The sequence below is a fragment of the Hemiscyllium ocellatum genome, chromosome 48 (genome assembly GCF_020745735.1).
Source record: "Hemiscyllium ocellatum isolate sHemOce1 chromosome 48, sHemOce1.pat.X.cur, whole genome shotgun sequence".
NCBI classification, from domain to species: domain Eukaryota; kingdom Metazoa; phylum Chordata; class Chondrichthyes; order Orectolobiformes; family Hemiscylliidae; genus Hemiscyllium; species Hemiscyllium ocellatum.
The window spans coordinates 15,028,079-15,053,552 of NC_083448.1; the positions used below are offsets into that span (position 1 = coordinate 15,028,079).

Consider the following 25,474-nt stretch of genomic DNA (forward strand, 5'->3'; position numbering starts at 1 on the left):
GGAATCATTTCTTATGAGAACTTATGCTTGAAACATCGATTCTCCTGCTCCTCAGATGCTGCCTGACTGGCTGTGCTTTTCCAGCACCACTTTGGCTTTAATCTCCAGCATTTGCGGTCCTCACTTTCTCCAAGGTGTAGGAAATGTTGGATGACTTGAGAAATTGAAGTTTTTGTTAAGAAAAAGAAGGAAGCATGTGCCAGTTACAGACAGCAGAGATCGAGTGAATGCTCAGAAGAGTGTAAAGGCAGGAGGAGTATATTTTAAGAGGGAAATCAGGAGGACAAAAAGGGGACATGAGATAGCTTTGGCAAATGGGGGCAAAAATAATCCAATGGGATTCTATAATTACAGGAAGGACAAAAAGGAAATGAAGGAGAGAATACAGTTCCTCAAAGATCAGAAAGGCAGCCAATGTATGGAACCACAGGAGTCGGGGGAGTATTTTGCATCAGTGTTTGTTGTGGAGAAGGACATGGGGAATACAGAATGTGGGGAAACAGATGGTGACATCATGAAAAATGTCTACATGACAGAGGAGGAGGTGCTGGATGTCTTAAAACACATAAAGGTGGATAAATCCCCAAGACCTGATCAGGTGTACCCTCGAACTCTGTGGGAAGCAAGGGAAATGATTGCTGGGCCTCTTATTGAGATATTTGGATCATCAATAATCACAGTTGAGGTGCTGGAAGACTGGAGGTTGGCTAACGTAGTGCCACTGTTTAAGAAAGGTAGTAAGGACAAGCCAGGGAACTACAGACCGGTAAGACTGACATTAGTGGTGCGAAGGTTCTTAGAGAGACTCTTGAGGGTCAAGACTTACATGTATTTGGATAGCCATAGACTGATTATGGATATTCAACATAGTTTTGTGCATGGGAAATCATGTCTCACGTACTTGATTGAGTTGTTGGAAGAAATAAAGAGGATTGAGGAGGCAGAGCTGTGGACATGATCTATATAGACTTCAGTGAGGCATTCAACAAGGTTCCTTATGGTAGACTGGCTCACAAGGTTAGATCACATGAAATACAGGGAGAACTAGCCATTTGGATATAGAACTGACTCGAAGGTAGAAGACGGAGCATGGTGGTAGAGGATTGCCTTTCAGACTGGAGGCTCATGACTAGTGGTGTGCCACAAGGATCGGTGCTGGGTGCACTGCTTTTTGTCATTTGTACAAATAATTTGAATGTGAACATAGGAGATATAATTAATAAGTTTGCAGATGTAGCGAACAGTGAAGGTTATCTCAGATGAAAACGGAATCGTGATGAGATGGGCCAATGGGTCGAGGAGTGGCAGATGGAGTTTAATTTAGATAAATGGGAGGTGCTCCATTTTGGAAAGGTAAATCAGGGCAGAAGTTATATATTTAATGGCAAGGTTCTGGGGAGTATTGTTGAACAAAGAGACCTTGGAGTGCAGGTTCATAGTTCCTTCAAAATAGAGTTGCAGGTAGGTCGGATAGTGGATAAGGCGTTTGGTATGCTTTCCTTTATTGGTCAGACCACTGATGATAGGAGTTGGGAGGACATGTTGTGGCTGCACAAGACATTGGTTAGGCCACTTCTAGTCTCCCTCCTAATAGAAGGGTACTGTGAAACTTGAAATGATTTACACAAGATTTACAAGAAAGTTGCCAGAGTTGGAGGATTTGAGCTATAGGATGAGACTGAATAGGCTGAGGCTGTTTTCCCTGGAGTGTTGGAAACTGAGGGGTGACCTTACAGAGGTTTATAATATCATGGAGGGGGGGGGGGCATGGATAGGGTAAATAGACAAGGTCTTTTCTCTGGATTGGGGTGTCCATAAGTAGAGAGCATAGGTTTAGGGTGAGGGGGGGAAAGTTTTTAAGTGGCCTAAGGGGCAATCTTTTCACACAGAGGGTGGTGCTTGTATGGAATGAGTTGTCAGAGGAATTGGTGGAGGCTGGTACAATTACAACATTTAAAAGACTCCTGATGGGTGCATGAATAGGAAGGATTTAGAGGATATGGGCCATGTGCTGGCAAATGGAATGAGATTAATTTAGGATAGCTCGTCAGCTTGGAGGAGTTGGACTGAGAGTCTTTTTTCCATGTTGTACCACTTTATGACTCAATGACACTGCAAGATCCTGCCATTTGCAACGGTACACATGGAAGTCTTTGGCAACCATAGTTGCCGGAAACTGATTCTGTTGTCGTCTTGACTGTATTTTAGCTGGTGTGACGACAGCTTAAATCCTCTTTAAAGCTGAACAAACTTATGATGAAAATTAGTTACTGCTCATTCTCCGAAAAAGATTTTATTGAAAGTGATTCTGGGTTCATAACGTGAATAAGCCACAAAGCTTTAAACATTGGTGTTTGCTAAAAATTGATCTTGCCTTTCAAGTGGCAGGTGCTGTGATTCTGATTGAGAAGGTTGTGTTTCAAATCCTTTTGCAGACAGTAAACGCTGCTCTGACTTTTCCATGCAACACTGATTTGTGTCTCAGAAGATGGTGAAATTTGAATTCAATTTTTAAAAAAGTGAATCTAATGGTGACCATGTAATCACTGTCGATTGCTGGAAAGAACCACTAAACATGTCTTTTCGTAGAGATGATCTGCTGTGCTTACCTGGTCTGGCCAACAAGTGACTCTAGACCCACAGTAATGTGGTTGAACTTTAACTGCTCTCTGGGCAATTCATGCTAGCTCACACCCCATGAATAAATAATTTAAAAAAAACTAAGTGAGCCCTGATATTAAGGAAGGGGTGTCATCTTACTGATAGATCACCCAAAGAGTCGTACTCTCATCTTTGAATCAACAGGTTCAAGTACCACTCCAGAAGCCTGTTGATGCTGATATTCCAACTGTAGTGGTAATGACAGAGTGCTGCATGGACTGAAATGTCTCCTTTTGGATGACTTATTACATCAAAACTCTGTCTGCTGCACTACCAGCGACATTCTATCTACCTGCACAATGGCTCACTGCCCTCCTTCTGGAATGTGCCTTTGCACAAAAAGATGCAGTGTTTTTTTTTGTTGAGTTTCGTCCCGAGCAACTCCATGATGCAGGACTCTGTTGTCTGTGGTCTGTTCCCTGGGACACACACTGAGAGAAACATGGACTGCAGCTGAAGGACCATCAACTCGGTGGCAAGACGCTCTTTGATCTGCCCGAAAGTTGGTGGTCTTCCAGAACAAGGAGTTGACCCTGACCGAACCTTGTAAACTGACACATTCCTAGGTACAGGACTCTAGCGACATGCTATATCTCGGGGCAACAGCCGCCAAAGCACAGTGGGGAAAGATCTGAAGTCCCTCTGCCTAAGTTAAATTGTGGTCCATTCAGTTATCGGATTCTCTTCGTGTCTCAATTACACATAAATATAGTCTTGTTCTATGGAGATTTGTTTGGGCAGAGTCAAAATCAGAGTCAAATTCCTTGATATGCTACTGTGCAGAACTGAACTGCGGTTGTGACAAGGTGTTAAGACATTTTTTATGAATAAAGTATATTTTTGAAATTGAAATTTAAAAAAAGAATAAAATAAAGCTCCCATGCCATTGTTCAAAGAAGAGCAGTAGCATTCTCCCAAGGTCATGGCAAATATTTGTCAGTCAATCAACGTTATAAGAGTAGATTAACTTGTCATTGTTAATCTGCTGTTTGAGAGAACTTGGTATGCAAAGATTGACTGCCATGTTTCTTAGATTGCAAGACAGATGACACTTCAGAAGTATTTCAATCATTCATGGGATCCTGAAGTCCTGAAAGGTGTCAGACAAATCCATGAAAGGGCTCATGTTTCCATATGACATTTAGAATCAGGACTCCAATCATTGTTTAGTCAAGATTCTGGGAAGAAGATGACACCAATGAAAGTATAAGCTCATGGTTCATTGCAGTAAGAAAGAGGCACAGGTCTTCTTTGTGTTTGAGTCTCATGTTTAATGTCTATCGTCTAATGTCCTTCACTCCTCGCCACAAATTACTGTAATCAGACACTGTATTATTGTAGTCACCTTAGCAACCACAGTATAGAAAAATTGACTTCAGATACAGATCAGCAATAACCTAATTGAATGGTGGAAGAAGGCTTAAGAGACTGTTCCCATGGCGAAAGTGACAGGATTTCAGAGGATGAAATTTCAGGGCTTTGTGAAGCTTGTATGTGAAAGGCAGTCTTAAAATGTAAGTTTTTTTATTCCTTTTATTGGCCTATTTCTCCAACAAGCACATTTTGCAAGCAGACCAATGCAGATCTGTACCCCTGTAAAGCTGGCAGTGAGCATACTGAGTCTTTGTTCTGTATCAGCCGGCTCTTCAGAACTGCTAACTCTTCGTAATCCTGCACTTCCTCAGAAGCACTAACTCTTGCATTTTATTGTAGCTGCCTGTGTTTCTGCAGAGAGTGCAGGTGCTGATGCCTGTGTGCTGCTCCTTCAATGCGGCTGGCACTCCATAGGGTTCCCTGAGCCCTGTGAAGACACCAGATGGGACATTATCATCGATTAGCACACGTACCCATCTGCATTCCACTTTGGCAATTCAGACACTATTTGAGCATTTGTGCGTAGTAAGTTGAGTTGGACATGTTCATTGAACACAACAGATACGTCATAAAATTTCTAATTGATGTGGCACTTTGCACATTTTCCTTATGATCTCCACAAGCCCATATCCATCTCTTACACTGTATTTTAAACAAATCCATGACTATTTCTCCATACACATGTTGAGGTCTAGAACTCCATCAACTATTGTGTGCAGGAGAGGGTAACTTATAGAGTTTAAAACATGGGAATTTGTCCATGCAAGTTCTATTTTGCAGCCGAAGTGGTTGTGAAGTCATTGCAATTTTTCTGAAGAGCAGAAGTGTCTTAGCTTTGAAGCCAATGTTGGTCCATAATGAATGCTGTGATTCATTTTCAATCCCTAGTTTCACGAGAGCTGACAGCTTATGCTGTTCTGATCATGATTTTATTGACCACCAAATCCAAATTCAAATATGACCCAACAGTATAAACATGAGAAACATGAGAAACAGCACCGTGGCTCAATGGTTAGCACCACAGCCTCACAGGGTGAAAGTGAGGACTGCAGATACTGGAGATCAAAGTCAAAGTTAGAGTGGTGCTAGAAAGGCACAGCAGGTCAGGCAGCATCCGAGGAGCAGGAACATCGACATTTGGGCAAATGATTGATGAAGGGCTTTGTGGGCGGCACGGTGGCACAGTGGTTAGCACTGCTGCCTCACAGCGCCTGAGACCCGGGTTCAATTCCTGATTCAGGCGACTGACTGTGTGGAGTTTGCACGTTCTCCCCGTGTCTGCGTGGGTTTCCTCTGGGTGCTCCGGTTTCCTCCCACAGTCCAAAGATGTGCGGGTCAGGTGAATTGGCCATGCCAAATTGCTCGTAGTGTTAGGTAAGGGGTAAATGTAGGGGCATGGGTGGGTTGCGCTTCGGCGGGTCGGTGTGGACTTGTTGGGCCGAAGGGCCTGTTTCCACACTGTAAGTAATCTAACCTAACCTAACCTAATCTAAGAATAGGGGTAATCTGACAATGATGCTCCTTTAACAAGGTTATGTTGTCCTTGGTTTTTATTTTCAGAAGGCTCATTACTACAGAGTTGCTGAGAGGTCTGGCTTGGCTGGGTATTAGTGCAAATTTGATTAAAGCTAACAGATACTGCCTTAGGCAAAAGGCTTTCAAGTCTAAAATATTTTGTACAATGAAGGGGGAATGGCCAGTTCTTCCAGCTTGTTTTCCTCTGGGTTGGTTTGATTTTAGCAAGCAGTTTTGAGGCTGCTGGTCCAAGAAACAGCTGCAAGGAAGGTGGTGTTCCTTGTGTTTGATTTCACCTCGCTTGCCAAGGAGTGCTTATGGGGATTGTTGCAGGAATTTGGAACAGGATCATTAATATGGGATAATCTGTTGGGTTTTCAGATAGATTAAATTATTCTGCTTTTCTGTTCTCTTTCGTTTGTGTTTCAGTTGGCAGTCTTGCAAATAAATTCTGTTTTGTTTAAAACTAAGTGGTGGGCCAGCTGCAAACTTCCTGGAATATCCACATTGCATATGATTAAACCATCATGAGAGGTTAGGGTCTGTGCTACTTTGTTGAAATGTTTTGAGGGAGTCTGGCCTGGTCCATAACAGACTGGGGGCTTGTCCAGAACTTGTTGTCTAGTTCCGATTGGGATGAGGATTGCTGGACTTGAAGGCAGTGAGTGGTAGGTGTTACTGTCTTTTGTTCTGGGTTCTGAGTTTGGTTGGTTTAAACAGTGTAATGGCTCTTTCAGTCACTAAGAGTTTTCTGAGGTTGGAAGAAGTGACTTTGGGGGTTTTGCAAAAGGTGATTAAGGCCAAGCTGCTGGAACTAGCAGACAAGCCGGAGTTGGAGCTGTCCCCTTCCTTTAGGAAAAGAGACATTAATACAGCAACAGCTCAACATTTAAATTTGCTGTTGAAATATACTCAAGCGTTGCCTAATAAGTTGTCCTTGATAAGTATGTACCAGTCAGGCAGGGAGTAAAGGGTCTTGTGAGGGAGCCGTGGTTTAATAAGGAATTGGAATCCCTTGTGATAGGGAAAAGGGCAGCCTATGTAAAGATGAGGCGTCAAGGTTCAGTTGGGGCGATTGAGAGTTATAAGTAGCCAGGAAGGATCTAAAGAGAGAGCTAAGCGCAGCGAGAAGGGGACATGAAAAGTCCTTAGTTGGTAGGATTAGGGAAAACCCGAAGGCTTTCTATAGGTATGTCAGGAATAAAAGGATGACTAGGTATCGGTCCAGTCAAGGATAGTAGTGGGAAGTTGTGCGTGGAGGCGGAGGAGATTGGAGAGACACTAAATCAATACTTTTTGTCAGTATTCACTCAGGAACAGGACACTGTTGCTGATGTGAATATTGAGTCACAAGTGATTAGAATGGATGGCCTTGAGGTATGTAGGGAAGAGGTCTGGGGAATACTGGTAAGGATGAAAATAGACAAGTCCCCTGGGCCTGATGGCATTTATCCTAGGATCCTCTGTGAAGCTAGGGAGGAGATTGCAGAGCCATTGGCCTTGATTTTTATGTCGTCATTGTCTACGGGAATAGTGCCAGAAGACTGGAGGATAGCGAATGTGGTCCCCTTGTTCAAGAAGGGGAGTTGGGATAGCCCGAGTAACTATAGGCCAGTGAGTCTCACTTCTGTTGTGGGCAAAGTCTTAGAGAGAATTGTAAGGGATAGGATTTATGAACATCTGGATAGGAATAATGTGATAAAGGATAGTCAGCATGGTTTTGTGAAGGGCAGGTCGTGCCTCACAAACCTTATTGAGTTCTTTGAGAAGGTGACCAAGGAAGTGGACGAGGGTAAAGCAGTAGATGTGGTGTATATGGATTTTAGCAAGGCGTTCGATAAGGTACCCCATGGTAGGCTAATGCAAAAACTACGGAGGTACGGCATTAAGGGTGCATTAGAGGTTTGGATTAGGAATTGGCTGGCTGGAAGGAGATAGAGGGTAGTAGTTGATGGTATAGGTTCATCGTGGAGTGCAGTTACTAGCGGTGTTCCACAAGGATCTGTTTTGGGACCATTGCTGTTTGTCATTTTTATAAATGACCTAGAGGAGGGGCTTGAAAGCTGGGTGAGCAAGTTTGTGGATGACACGAAAGTCGGTGGAATTGTGGACAGCGAAGAAGGATGTGGCAGGTTACAGTGGGATATAGATAAGTTGCAGAGCTGGGCAGAAAGGTGGCAAATGGAGTTCAATGTAGCTAAGTGTGAAGTCATTCACTTTGGTAGGAGTAACAAGAAGATGGATTACTGGGCTAATGGTAGGCTACTTGGTAGTGTGGATGAGCAGAGGGATCTTGGTGTCCATGTACACAGATCTCTGAAAGTTGCCACCCAGGTAAATAGTGCTGTGAAGAAGGCATATGGTGTACTGGGCTTTATTGGTAGAGGAATTGAGTTCCGGAGTCCTGAGGTCACGTTGCAGTTGTATAAGACTCTGGTGCGGCCTCATCTGGAGTATTGTGTGCAGTTTTGGTCGCCATACTATAGGAAGGATGTGGAGGCATTGGAACGAGTGCAGAGGAGGTTTACCAGGATGTTGCCTGGCATGGTAGGAAGATCATATGAGGAAAGGCTGAGGCACTTGGGGCTGTTCTCATTGGAGAAAAGAAGGTTTAGGGGAGATTTGATAGAGGTGTACAAGATTATTAGGGGTTTAGATAGGGTTGACAGTGAGAACCCTTTTCCGCTAATGGAGTCAGCTGTTACTAGGGGACACAGCTTTAAATTAAGGGGTGGTAGGTATAGGACAGATGTTAGGGGTAGATTCTTTACTCAGCGGGTTGTGATTTCATGGAATGCCCTGCCAGTAGCAGTGGTGGACTCTCCCTCTTTATCGTCATTTAAACGGGCATTGGATAAGCATATGGAGGTTATTGGGCTAGTGTAGGTTAGGTAGGCTTTGGTCGGCGCAACATCGAGGGCCGAAGGGCCTGTACTGCGCTGTATTTTTCTATGTTCTATGTTCTAAATTTAATGAGAAGGATGTGGAAGCCTTTTCATTTCATTTGAAAAGATAGCTAACCAAATGAAGAGGCCAGTTGATCCAAACAAAACCTCTCGGTAATGCTAGTGAGGTATTCGCATCACTATCAGAGGAGGTATCCAGGGTATATGAGGAAGTGAAGAAAGCCAACTTAAGTGCATATGAGCTTATGCCTGAAGCTTGCAGACAATGTTTCAGCAAGCTGATGAGGGACCCTGGTCAAACATACTTGATTTTGAAAGGAACAAACAAATTAATTTTGATAGTTGGATAGGGAATTGAAGATAAAGCAAACCCAAGACACTTGGTTTAGTCCATAAATCAAAGTTTGGCTTCCAAAATCAATTTCAATCCAGTGAAGGAAAGAAACTGGGGAAGAGAAATCCTCGTGTGGAAAAGGAAACGTAAATCTAGGTCAAGATCAGTATCTTACCACAGGATAAAAATGAAACCATTGAAGAGGAAAGAGAAGTTAAAAAGCTCTGGTGTTTTCACTGCAATAAAAAGTGGGCCATATGAAATCACAGTGTTGGAGGGGTAGAAAAAGCACTGGGAAGCCAGATGTAGGAAAACAGGATAAGCCAGTACATTTTGTTGGAGAGGTAACGGAAAGCACAGTGAAGGCTAGAAAGCTGCACCAGAATATATAACCTGGTCGGAGGTTGGTTAAGGTGGAAGTGCCAAATCTCCTTAAACCACATACCTGTGAAGGTAAAGTTTACTTGCAAACACCAGGAGCAGTAGGTAAACAAGTTACAGTATTAAGAGATACAAGGGCCCTCTCAATTTTTCATGTTGAAAGATGAGGAGATACTTACCTCTGAAGGATTATTGCCAGGAAAGGTACTAGTTGGAGGAATTCACAAGAAGTGTTCAATTATGTCTAGTGAGGTTAGAGTGTCTAGTGGAGAAATCATGGTAGGAGTACAGGACAAACTCTCAGCTCCAAGAATACAATTTGTCTTTGCTCACGATATAGCTGGTTCACAGGTAGGAGAGCTGCCTACTGTCGTTGAAAAGCCAGTGGAAACTCAGGCAACTGGACAATTTCAGACACATATCCTGGGAATTTTCCTGACTGTGTGGTAACGAGGTCACAAAGTCACCAGCTGAAACAGGAGATATCAAAGTGTACAGATAAGAAAGTTGAAGTGTAATTTGCAGAAATCCTGTTTGCTCAAACTGTTAACACAAACCAGGAGCAAGTAGATGAAAAAGCAGATATCTTTAGCTCAGATAAATTAACCGAGTTACAACAGAAAGATGAAAATTTAAAGAAATTGTATCAAAAGGCATACATGGAAAAAGAATCTGACTGTATCCCTGAAAGGTGCTATCTTAAAAATTATATCTTAATGAGGAAATAGAGACCATCACATATTCAGGCAGATGAGAAATGGGCAGAAGTTCATCAAGTTGTATTACCAGTGGGCTATGGAAAGGAGGTGTTGCGAGTGGTGCATGAACTACCACGACGGAGCCATTTGGGGGTGAGAAAAACTCAAGCTAAAATACAGAAACATTTTTACTGGCCTGGACTGCACGAGGACATACGTGAATTTTGCCAGACATGTCAGGTAATTGGAAAACGACAGGTCATAAAACACGCACCTTTAGTACCTATTCCTGCATTTGACGAACCTTTTAAAAGAGTCTTAATTGGTTGCATAGGACCCATACTTAAAACAAAAAATGGGAAGCAGTATTTGTTAACAATAATGGATGCGATCACTAGATTTCCAGAGGCCATTCCATTACGCAAAATCATTGCGAAAAGGATTTTAGAGAAGTTACTCAAATTTTTCATGAGATATGGACTACCCATAGAGCTACAATCAGATCAAGGGTCAAGCTTCACATCAAAATTATTCAATGAAGTTATAGGCAGTTTAGGAATAAAATAATCTACTGCGTACCATTCAGAGTTGCAGGGAGCACTAGAAATATGGCATCAGATATTAAATACTATGTTGAGGGCTTATAATCAAGATTATCCAGATGATTCGGATAAGGGTATTACATTTATACTTTTAGTGATCAGAGATGCACCTAATGCATCAACCAAATTCAGTCCATTTGAATTAGTTTTTGGGTGTGAAGTGAGAGGACAGCTAAAATGAATGAAGGAGAAATTGTTAAGTCATAATTCAGAGACTACACATTTGGACTATGTGTCAAAATACAGGGTACTATTAAATAGAGCGGGGAGTTGACTAGACAGCACTTAAAAGTATTATGGCATACAATGAAACAGGAAGCAAACAAAAAAATCAAAAACTTGCAATTTTGCTCTCAGAGATACGGTGTTAGAGTTACTTCCAATGATAGGTGAATCTTTAAAAGCAAAGTTTAGTGGACCTATTCAAGTTGAAAGGAAATTGAGTGAGGCGAACTATTTGATAAGGACTCCACACAGAAAGAAATCTCACCGAGTGTGTCATTGAATATGCTCAAAGGGTATTTTGACAGGGAAGGAAAGCCAAAGGAGACTGTGTTATTGGTTACAACACAGAAAGAAGAACCACGTACAGAGGATTCTGAATTGGATGTACCTCAAATTAAACTGAACAATGAGGAAGTTGTCAAAAGTTGGGATAAATTGTTGAGTTACCTTCCAGAGGAAAATCGAAATGACCTGGAAGAGTTATTAGCACCACAGAGGGAGGTATGTGGAAATAAGCTGGAAAGTACTAACCTAATTATGCATGACCTAGATACAGGAGATGCTGTTCCGATTAAGTAACGTCTTTGTAGGCATCACCCTCTAAATTTGTCACAGGTTCAAAAGGAGATTGAATGTATGCTCCAAGATGACATAATCAAAGCAATTTACAGTGACTGGAGCTCACCCAGAGTAATGGTGTCAACACCAGATGGTACCCAAAGGCTACGTGTGAACCACTACAACGTCAATGCAGTTACGAAGACTGACACATGTCCAATTCCATGTTTGGAAGACTGTGTTGAACAGGTGGGACAAACAACTTATTTTTTTAAGTTCGACTTGCTCAGAGGATAATGGCAGGTCCCTTTGTCTGAAAAAGCTGAGACAATTGCAGCTTTCGTAATGCTGAATGGACTGTATCAGCTAAGTCTGGCCATTTATTATGAAAAATGCGCCAGCCACATTGCAGAGACTAATCAATAAAGGCATTTCCAGAATACCCAATTGTGTAGCTTCTATTGATGACCTGGTGATGTTAAGTCACACATAGAAGGAACATTTGTAACATTTATCCAAATTGTTTGACCGACTTCAGGAGGCAGGCTTGGTGATAAACCTGGCTAAAAGTGAATTTGTCAAAGCCCAAGTCACCTTCCTGGGCCATGTTACTGGACATGGACAAATAGCCCAATGGAATGTGAAAACAAAGATAATTGGGGAATTTCCCATACCATCGACAAAAAGAGCAGTACTAAGTATGATTAAGTGGATTTTATCGAAAATTCATACCAGGTTTTGGCAGTGTGACTGCTCCACTCACTGAATTGCTCAAGAAAGGCAAGAAGTGTCAGTGGACAGTAGACTGTGAGAAGGCTTTTGACAGCCTGAAAATGGTATTAACCATTGCCCCAGTATTAGCCATACCTAATTATGCAAAGCCAGTCAAGGTGGCGATCGATGAGAGTGATGTGGGGGTTGGTGCTATGTTCTCACAGGAAGACGATGAGAAGATAGAAAGATCTATTGGGTATTTCTCTAGGAAACTGAACATTCATCTGCAGAAATATTTATCAGTCAAAATGTGTGGCTCTGCAAAAGCACAGCCCATCAGGCAGCACCTGAGCAGAAGGAGAGTCAACGTTTCTATGCTCGAAACATCAGTTCTCCTGCTCCTTGGATGCTGCCTGACCAGCTGTGCTTTTCCAGAGCCACACATTTTGACTCCAATCTCCAGCATCTGCAGTCCTCACTTTCTCCCAGAGAAATATTGGACAGTTGAGAAGGAGACTTTGAGCTTGGTGTTGGCGTTACGACATTTCAATGTTTGTGTTACCAGTAATGTATTTGAGACAGTCATAAACTCTGATCTTAACTCACTGAACTTTGTGGAGAAATTTAGGGACAAAAATTCCAGACTGTTTAAATGGAGCTTGTTGTTACAGCCATTCAATTTGAAAACTGGGCATGCAGAAGGGCGCGAAATGTGATTGCTGATGCAATGTCGAGACTTGAATGAAAAACGGTGGCGTTTGGTTGCCGGAGTAAAACAGACTGGAAAAAATGTTAGCATGATTATTGTCAATGTAAGATATATGGGTGTTGTAACAATTTAAGATTAAAGGATTATAAAATGAAGCCATCTTTGGATATTTGTGGTACACTTTTTTCTAAAGGGGGAAGGTGTGATGCTGCTGCTCCTTCAACAAGGTTACATTGTCCTTGTTTTTTTTTCTCAGAGGGGTCACAAACCCCAAGTTGCTGAGAGGTCTGGCTTGGATGGGTTTCTGGGCCAATTTGATGGTAGCTAACATATACTGCCTCAGGCAGAAGGCTTTCAAATTAAAATAAAAGACTTGTCCAATCTGTTCACATTATATATTAAAGATCTGGATGAAGGGACTGGGGGCATTCTAGCGAAGTTTGCCAATGATACAAAGTTAGGTGGACAAGCAGGTAGTACTGAGGAAGTGGGGAGGCTGCAGAAGGATCTAGACAGTTTGGGAGAGTGGTCCAGGAAATGGCTGATGGAATTCAACGTGAGCAAATGCACTTTGGAAAAAAGAATAAAAGCGTACACTACTTTCTAAACGGTGAGAAAATTCATAAAGCCAAATTACAAAGGGATCTGGGAGTGCTAGTCAAGGATTCTCTAAAGGTAAACATGCAGGTTGAGTCCGTAATTAAGAAAGCGAATGCAATGTTGTCACTTATCTCAAGAGGGTTGGAATATAAAAGCAACGTTGTGCTACTGAGACTTTATAAAGCTCTGGTTAGGCCCCATTTGGAGTACTGTGTTCAGTTTTGGTCCTCACACCTCAGGAAAGACATACTGGCACTGGAGCGTGTCCAGCGGAGATTCACACGGATGATCCCTGGAATGGTAGGTCTAACATACGAGGAACGGCTGAGGATCCTGGGATTGTATTCATTGGAGTTTAGAACATTAAGATTTAATAGAAACTTACAAGGTAATACATGGCTTGGAAAGGGTGGACGCTAGGAAATTGTTTCCGTTCGGCGAGGAGACTAGGACCCGTGAAGACAGCCTTAGAATTAGAGGGGGTAAATTCAGAACAGAAATGCGGAGACATTTCTTCAGCCAGAGAGTGGTGGGCCTGTGGAATTCATTGCCACAGAGTGCAGTGGAGGCCAGGACACTAAATGTCTTCAAGGCCGAGATTGATAGATTCTTCATGTCACAAGAAATTAGGAGCTATGGGGAGAATGCTGGTAAGTGGAGTTGAAATACCCATCAGCCATGATTGAATGGCGGAGTGGACTCGATGGGCCGAATGGCCTTACTTCCACTCCAATGTCTTATGGTCTTATGGTCTAAGGGGGAATGGCCAGTTCTTCCAGCTCAGATTTTATCTGGTTTATTTTGGCTTTAGCAAGCAGTTTTGAGGCTACTTGTCCAAGAAACAGCTCAATGGAAGAAGTTGTTCCATGCTGAATCTCTCTGCCATCTCTCTCTCTGTATTAGACTTTACCTTTTGTGCCAAGGAGTGTTTATGGGGATTGTTGCAGGAATTTGGAACAGCATCATTAAGTTGGGATAATCTGTTGGGTTTTCGGACAGGTTAAGTTATTCTGAATTTTGTTCTCTTTTATTTGCACTCCATTTGGTGATCTTGCAAATCAATTCTGTTTTGTTGAGCACGAAGTGGTTGAGCCAGCTGCATCACTCCTGGAATATCCTGCTTAAAACAACTAGCAAAGTTCAGGTCCAGGCTACCTTCTTGAAGTGCTTTGAGGGGGCCTGGCCAGGTTGATAACAGTAAGCCATTCAATCCCTTAAGTCTGGTGTGCCATTGCCTTAGAGCATGGTTGATATTGAGCTGGACAAATAGGACAAAGCAGCAAGCCTGAACAAGAAGCACAGGATTGGGGTCGTCAAAATGTACAGTCTGCAACTTGCCAACAGACTGGAATTTAAGCAGCTTCAAAGTAGAAAGCAAATGGATAGATAATGAAAGAGAAACCAACATGGACTGGTTGGATATGGAATCAGAGGGCTGAGAACTAAGTAAAAGATCACATAAAATGAGTAATACTTTGATTCAAATGAAAAGCAACCATTTATTGATATTTTTATAATTTCTAAATGGGAATAAAATAGGATAGTGGCTATGTCAGTGAACGGGTAATCCAGAGGCTTGAGTGAATGATCTCCTGACATGAATTTGAAGCCCATCACAGCATCATGGGAATTTAGATTCAGTAAATCAAATGAATTTGGAATAAGAAGACCATCTTGGCAATGATGATCATGAAAATACAGAACTGAGGCAAATAAAACTGATGACCTTGAAATAAGAAACTTTGCTGTCCTTAGCCAATCTGGTATATTTATGACTCCTGACCCACAGCTATGTGGTCGATTCTCATGTGCTGTCTAAAATGGCCTAGCAGGGTCTGTCAGTTCAATGGGGCTGAGTAGCGATACCCAGAGCTCTTGAATGAATGAAAAAATAAACAGTTATTTAAGAAAAAACAACCTTCAATGAATTTGCAGTCTTCATGTGAAGCAAGCTTCAAAGGTCGGCAATACTTGAATGAGGGTGCACAACTGTCACACCTTTCTCCAGAAGTGTAAGTGTAGTTGTGATTTGGCAATACAAAGATAAAGGCTATGTTCCATTTCCAGAAGGGCATGAGAGATGCAGTTGAATTTTTCATATCTATCCAGCAGGAAGGTTTTGAATATATTACATGTAGGTATGTATAAAGCATTGTTGCTGGAACCTAAAATGTAATTACCTGGGAAAGTTGCCAAATGGAAGTTGACAGAATATACACTTTAATTAAATTATGGAAAGAATGTTTACTGCCTCATTCCCCCTGGACAAACAGAAGACATCCCATAATTATGCAGCTTTCCCTTGTCTGAAATTGTGACGGACGAGCACAGAGATGCAAATAGAACAAAACCCTTTTGTGAATTGGACAGTGCATTTCAATGAGTTGGAACACAAAGACATTGTTGTTGACAACAAATGAAGTGGAGTAATTAGACGCTTAATGGAATATTCCTTGGATTCTATTAAAAGCTAAATGCAGCATAAGGATTGAAGTAGACAAGAAGTCGTGTGAATTTTTAGCACGGGTTTAGCTCCATCAGAATCACATTCCTAGAAACTGCAAGATAGATGCATAGAGGTTGCAGCACGGAAACAATTCATTTGGCCCAAACAGGGCATGTCGCTGTTTACTCTCTACATGACAAAACAGTTTAAATTATATTTCTTCAAGTTGTTCAAATTCTTTTCCTTTTTAGAATCTAATCTTGAATGTTGACACAGTTCACGCCACAATTACTAATCCTGGAAATAAATTCCATCATTCTTTCTGCCACAAGATTTCCTTTGCCTCTGTTCTCAATCTTAATTATACCAGGCAACGGTGAGATCGCATCTGGAATACTGTGTACAGTTTTGGTCTCATTTTTTAAGGAAGAATGTAAACGCACTGGATATTGTTCAGGGGAAGTTTACTTGATTAATACCTGGGATGAGTGTGTTGTCTTAAGATTAATAGTTTGGACAGGCTGGAGTTGTTTCTTATGGAGTTTAAAAGAGGGGTGACATGATTGAAGTGTACAACATATATTTGGGATCCAAAAGGCATTTGATAAGAATCCGCATATTCAGCTAGCTAGGAAAACAAGGGCTGATGGTAGAAGTATGCATATTAGTCAAGATTGAGGATTGACTTCCTAATAGTCGACAAAGTTGGAATAACGGATCATTTTCAGAATGGAAACATTTCAATCAGTAGAGTGTCACAGGGATCGCAAGTCATGCCAGAATGATGTACAATACATATTAAGGCTTGGATTAGAAAAGTGAATACACAATCATCACGTTTGCGATGTCATAAAACTGGTGGAAAGGCAAGCATTGAGGATGACACAAAGTGTCTACAGCTTGGGGTTTGTATTCAATGGAGATCAGGAGGAGAAGATGAAATCTCAGTGAAATATATTTTGTATTTTTTGGGAAACTTGACAGGGCAGATGCTGAGACATTGTTTCTCCTTGTGGGAGAATCTCGACCCAGAGGGCATAATTGCAAAGTGTGGGATCACCCAGTTAAGACAGAGATGAGGATGAATTCCTTCTCTCAGGGGGTGAATCTGTGGAATTCTTCAGCATAGACGACCATAGAGGATGGATCATTAAGTATATTCAAGGCTGTGACCGACCAATTTTGAATCTGAAAGGGAATCAACGGTTATGGGGAGAAAGGAGGAAAGTGGGGTATCAAATCAGCCATGACTTCATTTGAGTAGCAGAGTGGCTGAATGACCTCGTTTTGCTCCTACTTTTTTTCAATGATCTAATCCTGAATGGTGTTGACAAGATAGACGTGTCAAGGATGGTTCCTCTTGTGGGTCAGTTTGAAATGGGTGACACTGTTTTAAATTTAGGGGTTGCCCTTATAGGATTAGAGATGATGTGCAACTCATCAGGCCTGAGCAAGTGGTGGAGCAAACTTATGGGATGAATGGCCTTATTCGTCACTAACATCTTATGGACCTGGGAATTCTCTGGCACAGAAAGATATGGAGGTGGGGACCCTGGTATTTTGAAGTCAGAGATACACTGATTTTTGATTGGCTAACCTAGGAGTCTGTGGCCTAAGTGGATGGGAATTTGCATACAAAATCAGATGAACCATGGTCTTACTGAATGGCAGAGAAGGCTGGATTGATTGAGTGGTCTAATTCTGCTCCTGGTTTGTATCTTCATTATTAAAACTAGATGAGATCTATTTGGGGGGGATGCTTCTGACTACGACAGGCAAAAAAATAAATCGACCCCTTTGAATGAAGTGCCTTGACGTATCTGAGATAAAACATTGTATATAAACGAGAATGCTTCTTTCTTTTATCCAATCAAGTTCCCAGCAGGTATTGACAAGGTCTACTTTTTATCCATTTTAAAAATGAGTTATTTTTCGAGAAGATGCTGGCAGCCTGACTCCCGCTGCTCTCTGGGATCTGAAGCTAAATATCAACACCATATGATAGTGAATTCTACCAGGTACTGGAAATCCAGTTAAACAATCCTGCTGTGAATGTGAAAATCAAATAAAAATACTCAATTGAATGATCGGAGCCTAAGTTGCAGAAAAGAAAACAGCTTTCAGGTAATGGTGCGCATGGATAATCGAGAGGGTATTGTAAACACTTTGTCAGCAAAGCGAGAGAAATGGTCACTGAGTTTCTTAAATTATGTTTGTTTGTGGAATGTCAAAGGCTTCTTACCTTGGCAGAAGGCACTCCCTCGGGGGGACGACAGTGTAAAATGATCTTCCCTTCTAGAGGAACCTCTTTTGCCTGGGGGTCTTGTTCAAAATTTTTCCTTAAATCTGTTAGGCAAAAATAAGTAGTATCAGACTAGTTTGTTTTGGAACTCTGTGTCTAATTTTCACTCTTGATTGCAGACTGAGTCTCTAATCCCATCATGACTACCTTATGGACTCATTGTACTTTCAAAACAGAGGAACTTAAGAAGTACAGACAGATCATTTGTAAACTCTTGGCAACTAACATCGCAGCTCACTTATAATTAAAACCTCATCTTCATAACCCACGATTCCTCTGTTCAGTCATTTCACTTCACCTGCTCATTGTTAGATTAGATTCTCTACAGTGCAGAAACAGGCCCTTCGGCCCAATCAGTCCTCCGAAGAGTAACCCACTCAGACCCATTTGCTTCTGACTAATGCACCTAGCACTACGGGCAATTTAGCATGGTCAATTCACCTGACCTGTATATCTTTGGACTGTGGGAGGAAACCGGAGCACCCAGAGGAACCCCACGCAGACGGGCGGCACGGTGGCACAGTGGTTAGCACTGCTGCCTCACAGCTCCTGAGGCCCGGGTTCAATTCCCAACTCAGGCGACTGACTGTGTGGAGTTTGCACGTTCTCCCCGTGTCTGCGTGGGTTTCCTCCGGGTGCTTCGGTTTCCTCCCACAGTCCAAAGATGTGCGGGCCAGCTGAATTGGCCATGCTAAATTGCCCGTAGTGTTAGGTAAAGGGTATATGTAGGGGAATGGGTGGGTTGCGCTTCGGCGGGTTGGTGTGGACTTGTTGGGCCGAAGGGCCTGTTTCCACACTAAGTCTAATCTAATCTAAAAAAAAGACACAGGGAGAATATGCAAACTCCTCACAGAGAGTTGCGCAAAGCTGGAATCAAACCTGGGTCCCTGGTGCTGTGAGGCAGCAGTGCTAACCACTGTGCCGCGCTAGATATACAGGAGTGTGCCTGGGTGGGCTCGAACTACCAACCTTTCAGTTAACAGTTGAGCGTGTGAACCGATTGCGCCACAGAGACTTAAGATCTTAAATACCCTGCTTGAGAAGATTCAGAGGTAAAATTCCATTAGAAGTTGAACAAGAAGAAGAAAATTGCAGGGCCATGCAGATATATCAGGGATTGGGACAAATTGCAAAGCTTTCACAAAAAATTGCCAGAGATGCAATGGGCCCATCAGCCTCCTCCTGCTCTATGATTCCAATCATTTCACGAATTGAATGCAATTGAATTGCAATTGCACTGATTGCAATTGATGAATATAGTTTCCAAGAACATGATCATAAAAAATGAGGTGATAACTTTTTAAAGAGGCGAGAAAGCCCTGTTGATTTTTTTTAATCGCAGTACTCAGGCATTTGATGTAAAGAAAAATGACCCATTACTACCTTCTCAGGGTTACAAAGGATGGGCAATCAAATGTTAGCCATACCAAATGTCATATTCCAAGAATTAAATACAAATATCACATTGTGGTGCTTCACGAAGAGGAAACAGACAAATGCTCACATTTTGTACTCATCCAATCTCAAAAAAGGGATTTAAAAGTCTCAATTTATTTCACTTGTGACTGAAAGTGATGACTCTGGTGTGCTGTCCAAGTCACATCCATTGATCAGTGTTGCAGACAACATATTTCTCAACAGGTTTTTTCTGGTTATCTGCACACCTTTCGCAAGCCCTCATCCAACTTCTTTTGAAACCATTCATTGTCTCCCCTTCCACTAACCTCAAAGGCAATTTGTTTACCATCACCACCACCTGTGTTTTATCACAAGATCCCAAAAACCCTCCAGCAGTATCAAATCCATGCTGCCACTGAGTAGTAGGAATAACTCTTCTTTTCAATGATATCTAAATTGGTCATAAACCCATAAACTTGTTTAAAATCATCACCCTCCACTTCCCCACTCCAAGAAGAAAAACAGCCACAGGTAAATGGAATGAATGAACATTTTGTCCAAAATAGACTTAGATCAAGACCTTCAGTTTATGATTATCATGGTTCATTGAACAGGTAGATCGACATTGACATGAATCTTCAAAGATAAGATTCACAATTACCTTACGACACTACGAACCAAGAAAATGTATCAGTAACCACACTTACTCTACAAGTTCACGGGGGTCTTGTCCCTTTCCAAAGTGTGACTCTAAATAAAACTTCTGGATTGAATCATTTGCATGTTGAGTCTTATAGGAGTGAGTACTTCAACTGACATTGATGTCCCAATGTGAGAAGGTTAATACAAATAGCAATATGTCTGACATGGGAATTAGAGTGAGATCAATTGTTAGGGACTTCACTGTAAATGGTATTGAGTCACTTATGGTGCATAGACGCCACTTCAATTCTACTTTCTGAAAGGTCAATTTGAAAAGTTTTTCCATTGGGCTGTATGCTTGACATAGAATGTATTTGTAAATATTATGAGGATGACAATTGTATTGAGGCACCACAGAACATGCCGGTATTTGCAGCATGGAGACAAGTTGCATGTTATTGTAAATTATGAAATTTTCATGTTTTGTAATGTGCTTCCACAAACTTAAAAATGAAGGATATTTTGGGGAAAAGAATGATTGCTGGGGTTTCAGTTCTTTTGCTCAATGTGTAAATGCTGACCTCAGTGAATCTTCATCATGTTCTGTTCTGAATTATCAGCAACATCCTTCTTGATTATGCCATCTCACTCACAATGCACTACACAACAGGTGGAAAAAGAAAAAAATACACACAAAGAAGGCTTGACTATTCTGAGGTTGTTGACTTGCTCGCTGAACTGGTAAGTGTGTTCGCAGCTGTTTCATCATCATACAAGCTAACATTATCAGTGCACCCCCGCTGAAGCATTGGTGTTCTGTCCCACTTACTATTTAGGTGTCTGGATCTGCTGGGATTGGTGATGTCATAGATGTAGGTTTGCTTGCTGAGTTGGAAGGTTCATTTCCAGACATTGCATCACTCTACTTGGCAACAAGTGGGTGAAGCACTGTTCATGATTCCTAATTTCTATTTATATGTTTGCATTTCTTTGGGTTGGTGATGTCATTTCCTTTTCTTTTTCTCAGGTGGTGGTAGATGGGGTCTAGCTCAATGTGTTTGTTGATAGAGTTCCATTTAGAATGCCATGCTTTGACGAATTCTCGTGCGTGTCTGTGTTTGGCTTGTCCTCGGATAGATGTGTTGTCCCAGTCGAAGTGGTGTCCTTCCTTATCTGCATGCAAGGAGACGAGTGAGAGAGAATCATATCTTTTTGTGGCGAGTTGATGTTCATGTATCCTGGTGGCTAGTTTTCTGCCTGTTTGTCCAATGTCGTGTTTGTTACAGTTCTTGCACGGTATTTTGCAAATGACATTAGTTTTGCTTCTTGTCTATATAGGGTGTTTCAAGTTCAATAGCTGTTGTTTTAGTGTGTTGGTGGGTTTGTGGGCCACCATAATGCCAATAATTCAGAGGAATCTTTCAGTCATTTCCGAAATGTCTTTGATGTAGGGAAGAGTGGCTAGGGTTTTTTGATGTGTTTTGTCTGCTTGTTTGCATTTGTTGCTGAGAAATCGGCAAACTGTGTTCGTTGGGTACCCATTCTTTGAACATGTCTCCTGGTGGCTAGAAGGCATTTGTGTACTCTGGTGCCTAATTTCCTTCCTGCTTGCCCTATGTAGTACTTTGGGAAGGACACCAATTCGACTGGGACATTTCCATCCTAGGATAACCCAAAAGAGACATGCACGGGAATTCTTGGGAGCCTGGCACTCAACCCGGAACTCCATTAACAAACATGTGGAGTTGTACCCCATATACCAACCACAAACAAACTGAACCAGCAACAAAATTAGAAATGACACCACCAACCCCAGCAGACCCAGACACATAAATAGCAAGTGGGACAGAACACCAATGCTTCACTGGAGGTGCACTGATGATGTTACCCAGCCTGGTGACAAAACATCTGCCAGCAAGCTTACCAACTCAGTGAGCAACTCAACAAGCTCATCCACAGCCTGAGCTACAAACCTTCTGGAATACGCTGAGATTGATCGCTCTATTTGGAGCAGAGTCTTTGAATTTTAAAATGTTCACACATCCTGTTCTCACCAAAGAGATTGCCTGACTTAGTGTACAATCACAGCTGTGTTTCCTTTAGCTTTCTGTCATGTGCAGTATTTGCTGCTGGTCGTTGGAAATGTAAGAGTATTTGCAAGGACCAGCTATAAGTGTGGCTACGACAAGCGAATATTCAATTAACGGATCCTGACCATTTTCATTTGGAGTTCCTTGCTCTTTGTCAACTGCAATTTTTTGTTGGATCACTTGAGCCCTGTAACAAACTGCAAGGAGCTCCAACTGAAACTGATCAGTATCAATTTCAGGAGTCCACTTACTCAGCATCCAGGAATTGATGGCAACTGTTGGGGCAGCCCAAGGCCAGAGGTGACACAAGATGGCTGCCTGTCAATTTTTAGGTGATATACATACGGCGGAGAAGATTTGTAACAGCAGTAACAGAATTAGCTTGCTGAGTTCAGAATTAAAGTGAAATCATCCGTTAGGATAATGGTAGCTTTGAGAAAAAGACAAATCCAGTAGGAAACAAAGAATCTGACAAATTAATATACAGGGAGCTCTGTGCAAACCTTCAGCTGCTGATGTCTGTAAGTGGCAGTCTGTTAAGAGACGTCTGGAAACAAACAGGCCCAAAGTTCATAGTTTAGCAAGAATTGAAAGAAAGGCATGATCTCACAATAACAGAGACAACTGATAAGGTAAAAGGGGAACAAGGTTACATCTTGTAAAACCTTAGGTGTTCAGACAAGCTTATTGAGCAGTGAAAGTGATTGAGTTTCATTCTTATAAAGAGAATTTGTACAGTTGTTGTCTTATTCAGTCGAAGAGTTAGTGTCGAAATACTTAGGGAACAGTCAGTAAATTTCATCCAAGAAGCAATTCCATGTTTAAAACAGACTTGCAGACAGCATGTGAATAGAAGGAGTTATCATTCAAGGGGCAGTGTTTACCTGACGTTACAAGGTCAGGTGAGACAGAAACTGCTCACAATTCATTGGGTAAAGAATTCCAACATGAGGTATAACCAAAAAACATTTTAAAACACTAACTTTATATTAAAAATGATATTATGAATTTTACAGCAATTAGTCATAATTAGCATCTTTTTGTTTCTCCCACGGTTAAGATGGTCGGAAATATAAGATGAGTAACAGATTTTGATAGGGATAGCAAGGAATACAATGAATGACAGAATTCCCACAGTCCTTAGAGATCAGCTAGTCTGGCAAAGGTCTGATAAAGAGTAGAACCATTAACATGGGAATGTAAATTAATGAAATATATGATCCCAAGAATCATGTCTGGGAAACATCATGAGAACATGGTGAAACTAGAGCTATCCGTAAGAGTGTCCATCATTTTTCGGGCATTTTACAGGATTGGATGTATAGATCAGTGGGATAGAACAATGGCAGCAAAGTTGCAAGCAATTATGGCAATGTGAAGTGTATAAAACTACTGCCTTCAGCTGGGGAAGCCACAGTGTCACTGACCTGTCCTCCAATCTGAACCATAATCAAAAGGGAAGCTAGACCCCACATGAAAGCCAGGGAGCAGTCCCTGGCCTCTCCCACATGTGTGGTTGAAGAGCTCTGAATAAAGGTTACTTTTACTGCTAAGCATAGTGATCAAGACTCCTCTTCGATATTTCTCCCTGCAACATTAACACAGAGTACCTGACAAAAAAACTGGCACATTTCCAAAGACCCCTGTGAGCACTTGCACAATCTAAGGCAATCCCAACAGAGACCATCACCATCTGAGGACTCCGGGCAAATACTAGCTATTTCCATGGACCAACTGCAAATCCTAACATCACTTCTGGAGAACCCTTATAAATTCCAAAATGCTCCAACTTCCTAATTACTGTGTCGGGGGCATCAAGATAAACTGTTCCGCCATTGTGAAGAAAAATTTGCAATATTTGTCTGCAGAACTAAGATGTGTTCAAGTCAAAAATCACTGAGGAGTGAAGAAGGAAATAAATGCTTGCTGAGTGGACCTGTACTGAATCCTGACTTTCTGCCGACCTGGGGTATGGGGCGATGAAAGTATTTCACTCCTGCGGTCATTTTATTTTGAAAATGGGGCAAAGGAAAGGAGTCAGCATAACTGTTTTTTTTAAAAATAGTCTGCCCAATTCTTCGTGACATCAGGTCAATGGAAAAGAGAATTAAAACAGAGGTAAAACTGGCTCACAAATGGCTGCCAACTGACTTGAATCGTCCACCCATAAAGATGAATTTCACCCACTACCAGGAATCTAGTTTGAAATATCGATATTATACAAAGCACGCTCTTTATTGCACTGAACCAAGCACAGAAGGGAAATCTTCCATCTCATTTCAGGCTGGCATTTATCTCTTCAAATACTTATTCTGGAGTGCAAGTCATTACAAGTCTGTCAAAGTGCAAAAAACTGGCCTATGCATTATTCAGCGCCTGTAGTCTAATGCTGCAGATGGTGGTTACTCATACTCTGTAATTCACATATCCACAGTGTGGAATTATTCAGGGAGAATCACAGTTTGATGGACTACCTACCCTACAGCAGGCAGACCTAGATGGCCTGCATAACAATGGGTTAGCAGTGAAGTTCAATCTTTCTGTGTCTGTGCATGTGTTGCTGAAGTGAAACATTTGGTCATCAGTAATTACTATTTTTATTTTACTTACACGCAATTCGGACCGTAGCTTTTCTGCTTTTCGTTGTTCCCTGTTGACTCCAAGCTACGCAAAGACACCAGTAATCCTCTGGACCGTGAAAATCTTCCACTTGCTGCCGAGAAACATTGATGAGGACCTCCCGAACACTCAGGCCTCCAAAAGAAGAAGAAAACAAGTACAGTGTCATTGAAAGTGAACTGACCAATCCATTTATGCAAAATAAAATCAGACAATGCTGCAAGTACACAGCAGGTCAGGCAATATTTGTGCAGAGTGAAAGTGTATTAATCGTTCAGGTCATTGGTTTCACATTTGTCAAACTGTAACATTAATTGTGATTCTCTCTCTATAGATACCACCTGAACCACACAATATTTCGAGTATTTTCTCTTTTTATTTCAGATTTACAGCATCTGCATAGTTTTGCAACAGACAAACCTTGAAAATGTAAGGCACAGAAGGAGGCAAGTTGACCCAGTATGTCATTACCAGCAGGAAAAAAGTCATCCAAACAACCACCAGCTTTCTGCTGTTGGTCAATCAAACTGTCAATTGTGGGGCTTCAAACACATGTCCAAATGTTCGTGGAAATGTGGTGAGATTTCTGACTCGACCAGCCTTCCAGCTGGTGAGCAAGAAAATTACTGTTCAATTCCCCTCTAATCCTTTTCCCAACTGTTTTAAGTCTCTGTCATCTGATTACTGACTTCTCAGTTAG

The 25,474-nt window shown here is 41.7% G+C and overlaps 1 protein-coding gene across 1 annotated transcript in view; it reads right to left on the reverse strand.

Annotated features, from left to right (window-relative positions):
• Positions 1-25,474, reverse strand: part of LOC132836909 (netrin receptor UNC5D-like) — a 225,364-nt gene that overhangs the window by 138,566 nt on the left and 61,324 nt on the right. The window contains exons 3-4 of the mRNA XM_060856476.1: positions 24,766-24,909; positions 17,966-18,069 (exon numbers count right to left, since the gene is read on the reverse strand). Of these exons, the coding sequence (XP_060712459.1) occupies positions 17,966-18,069; positions 24,766-24,909 (248 nt within the window). The remainder of the gene's footprint in view (positions 1-17,965; positions 18,070-24,765; positions 24,910-25,474) is intronic.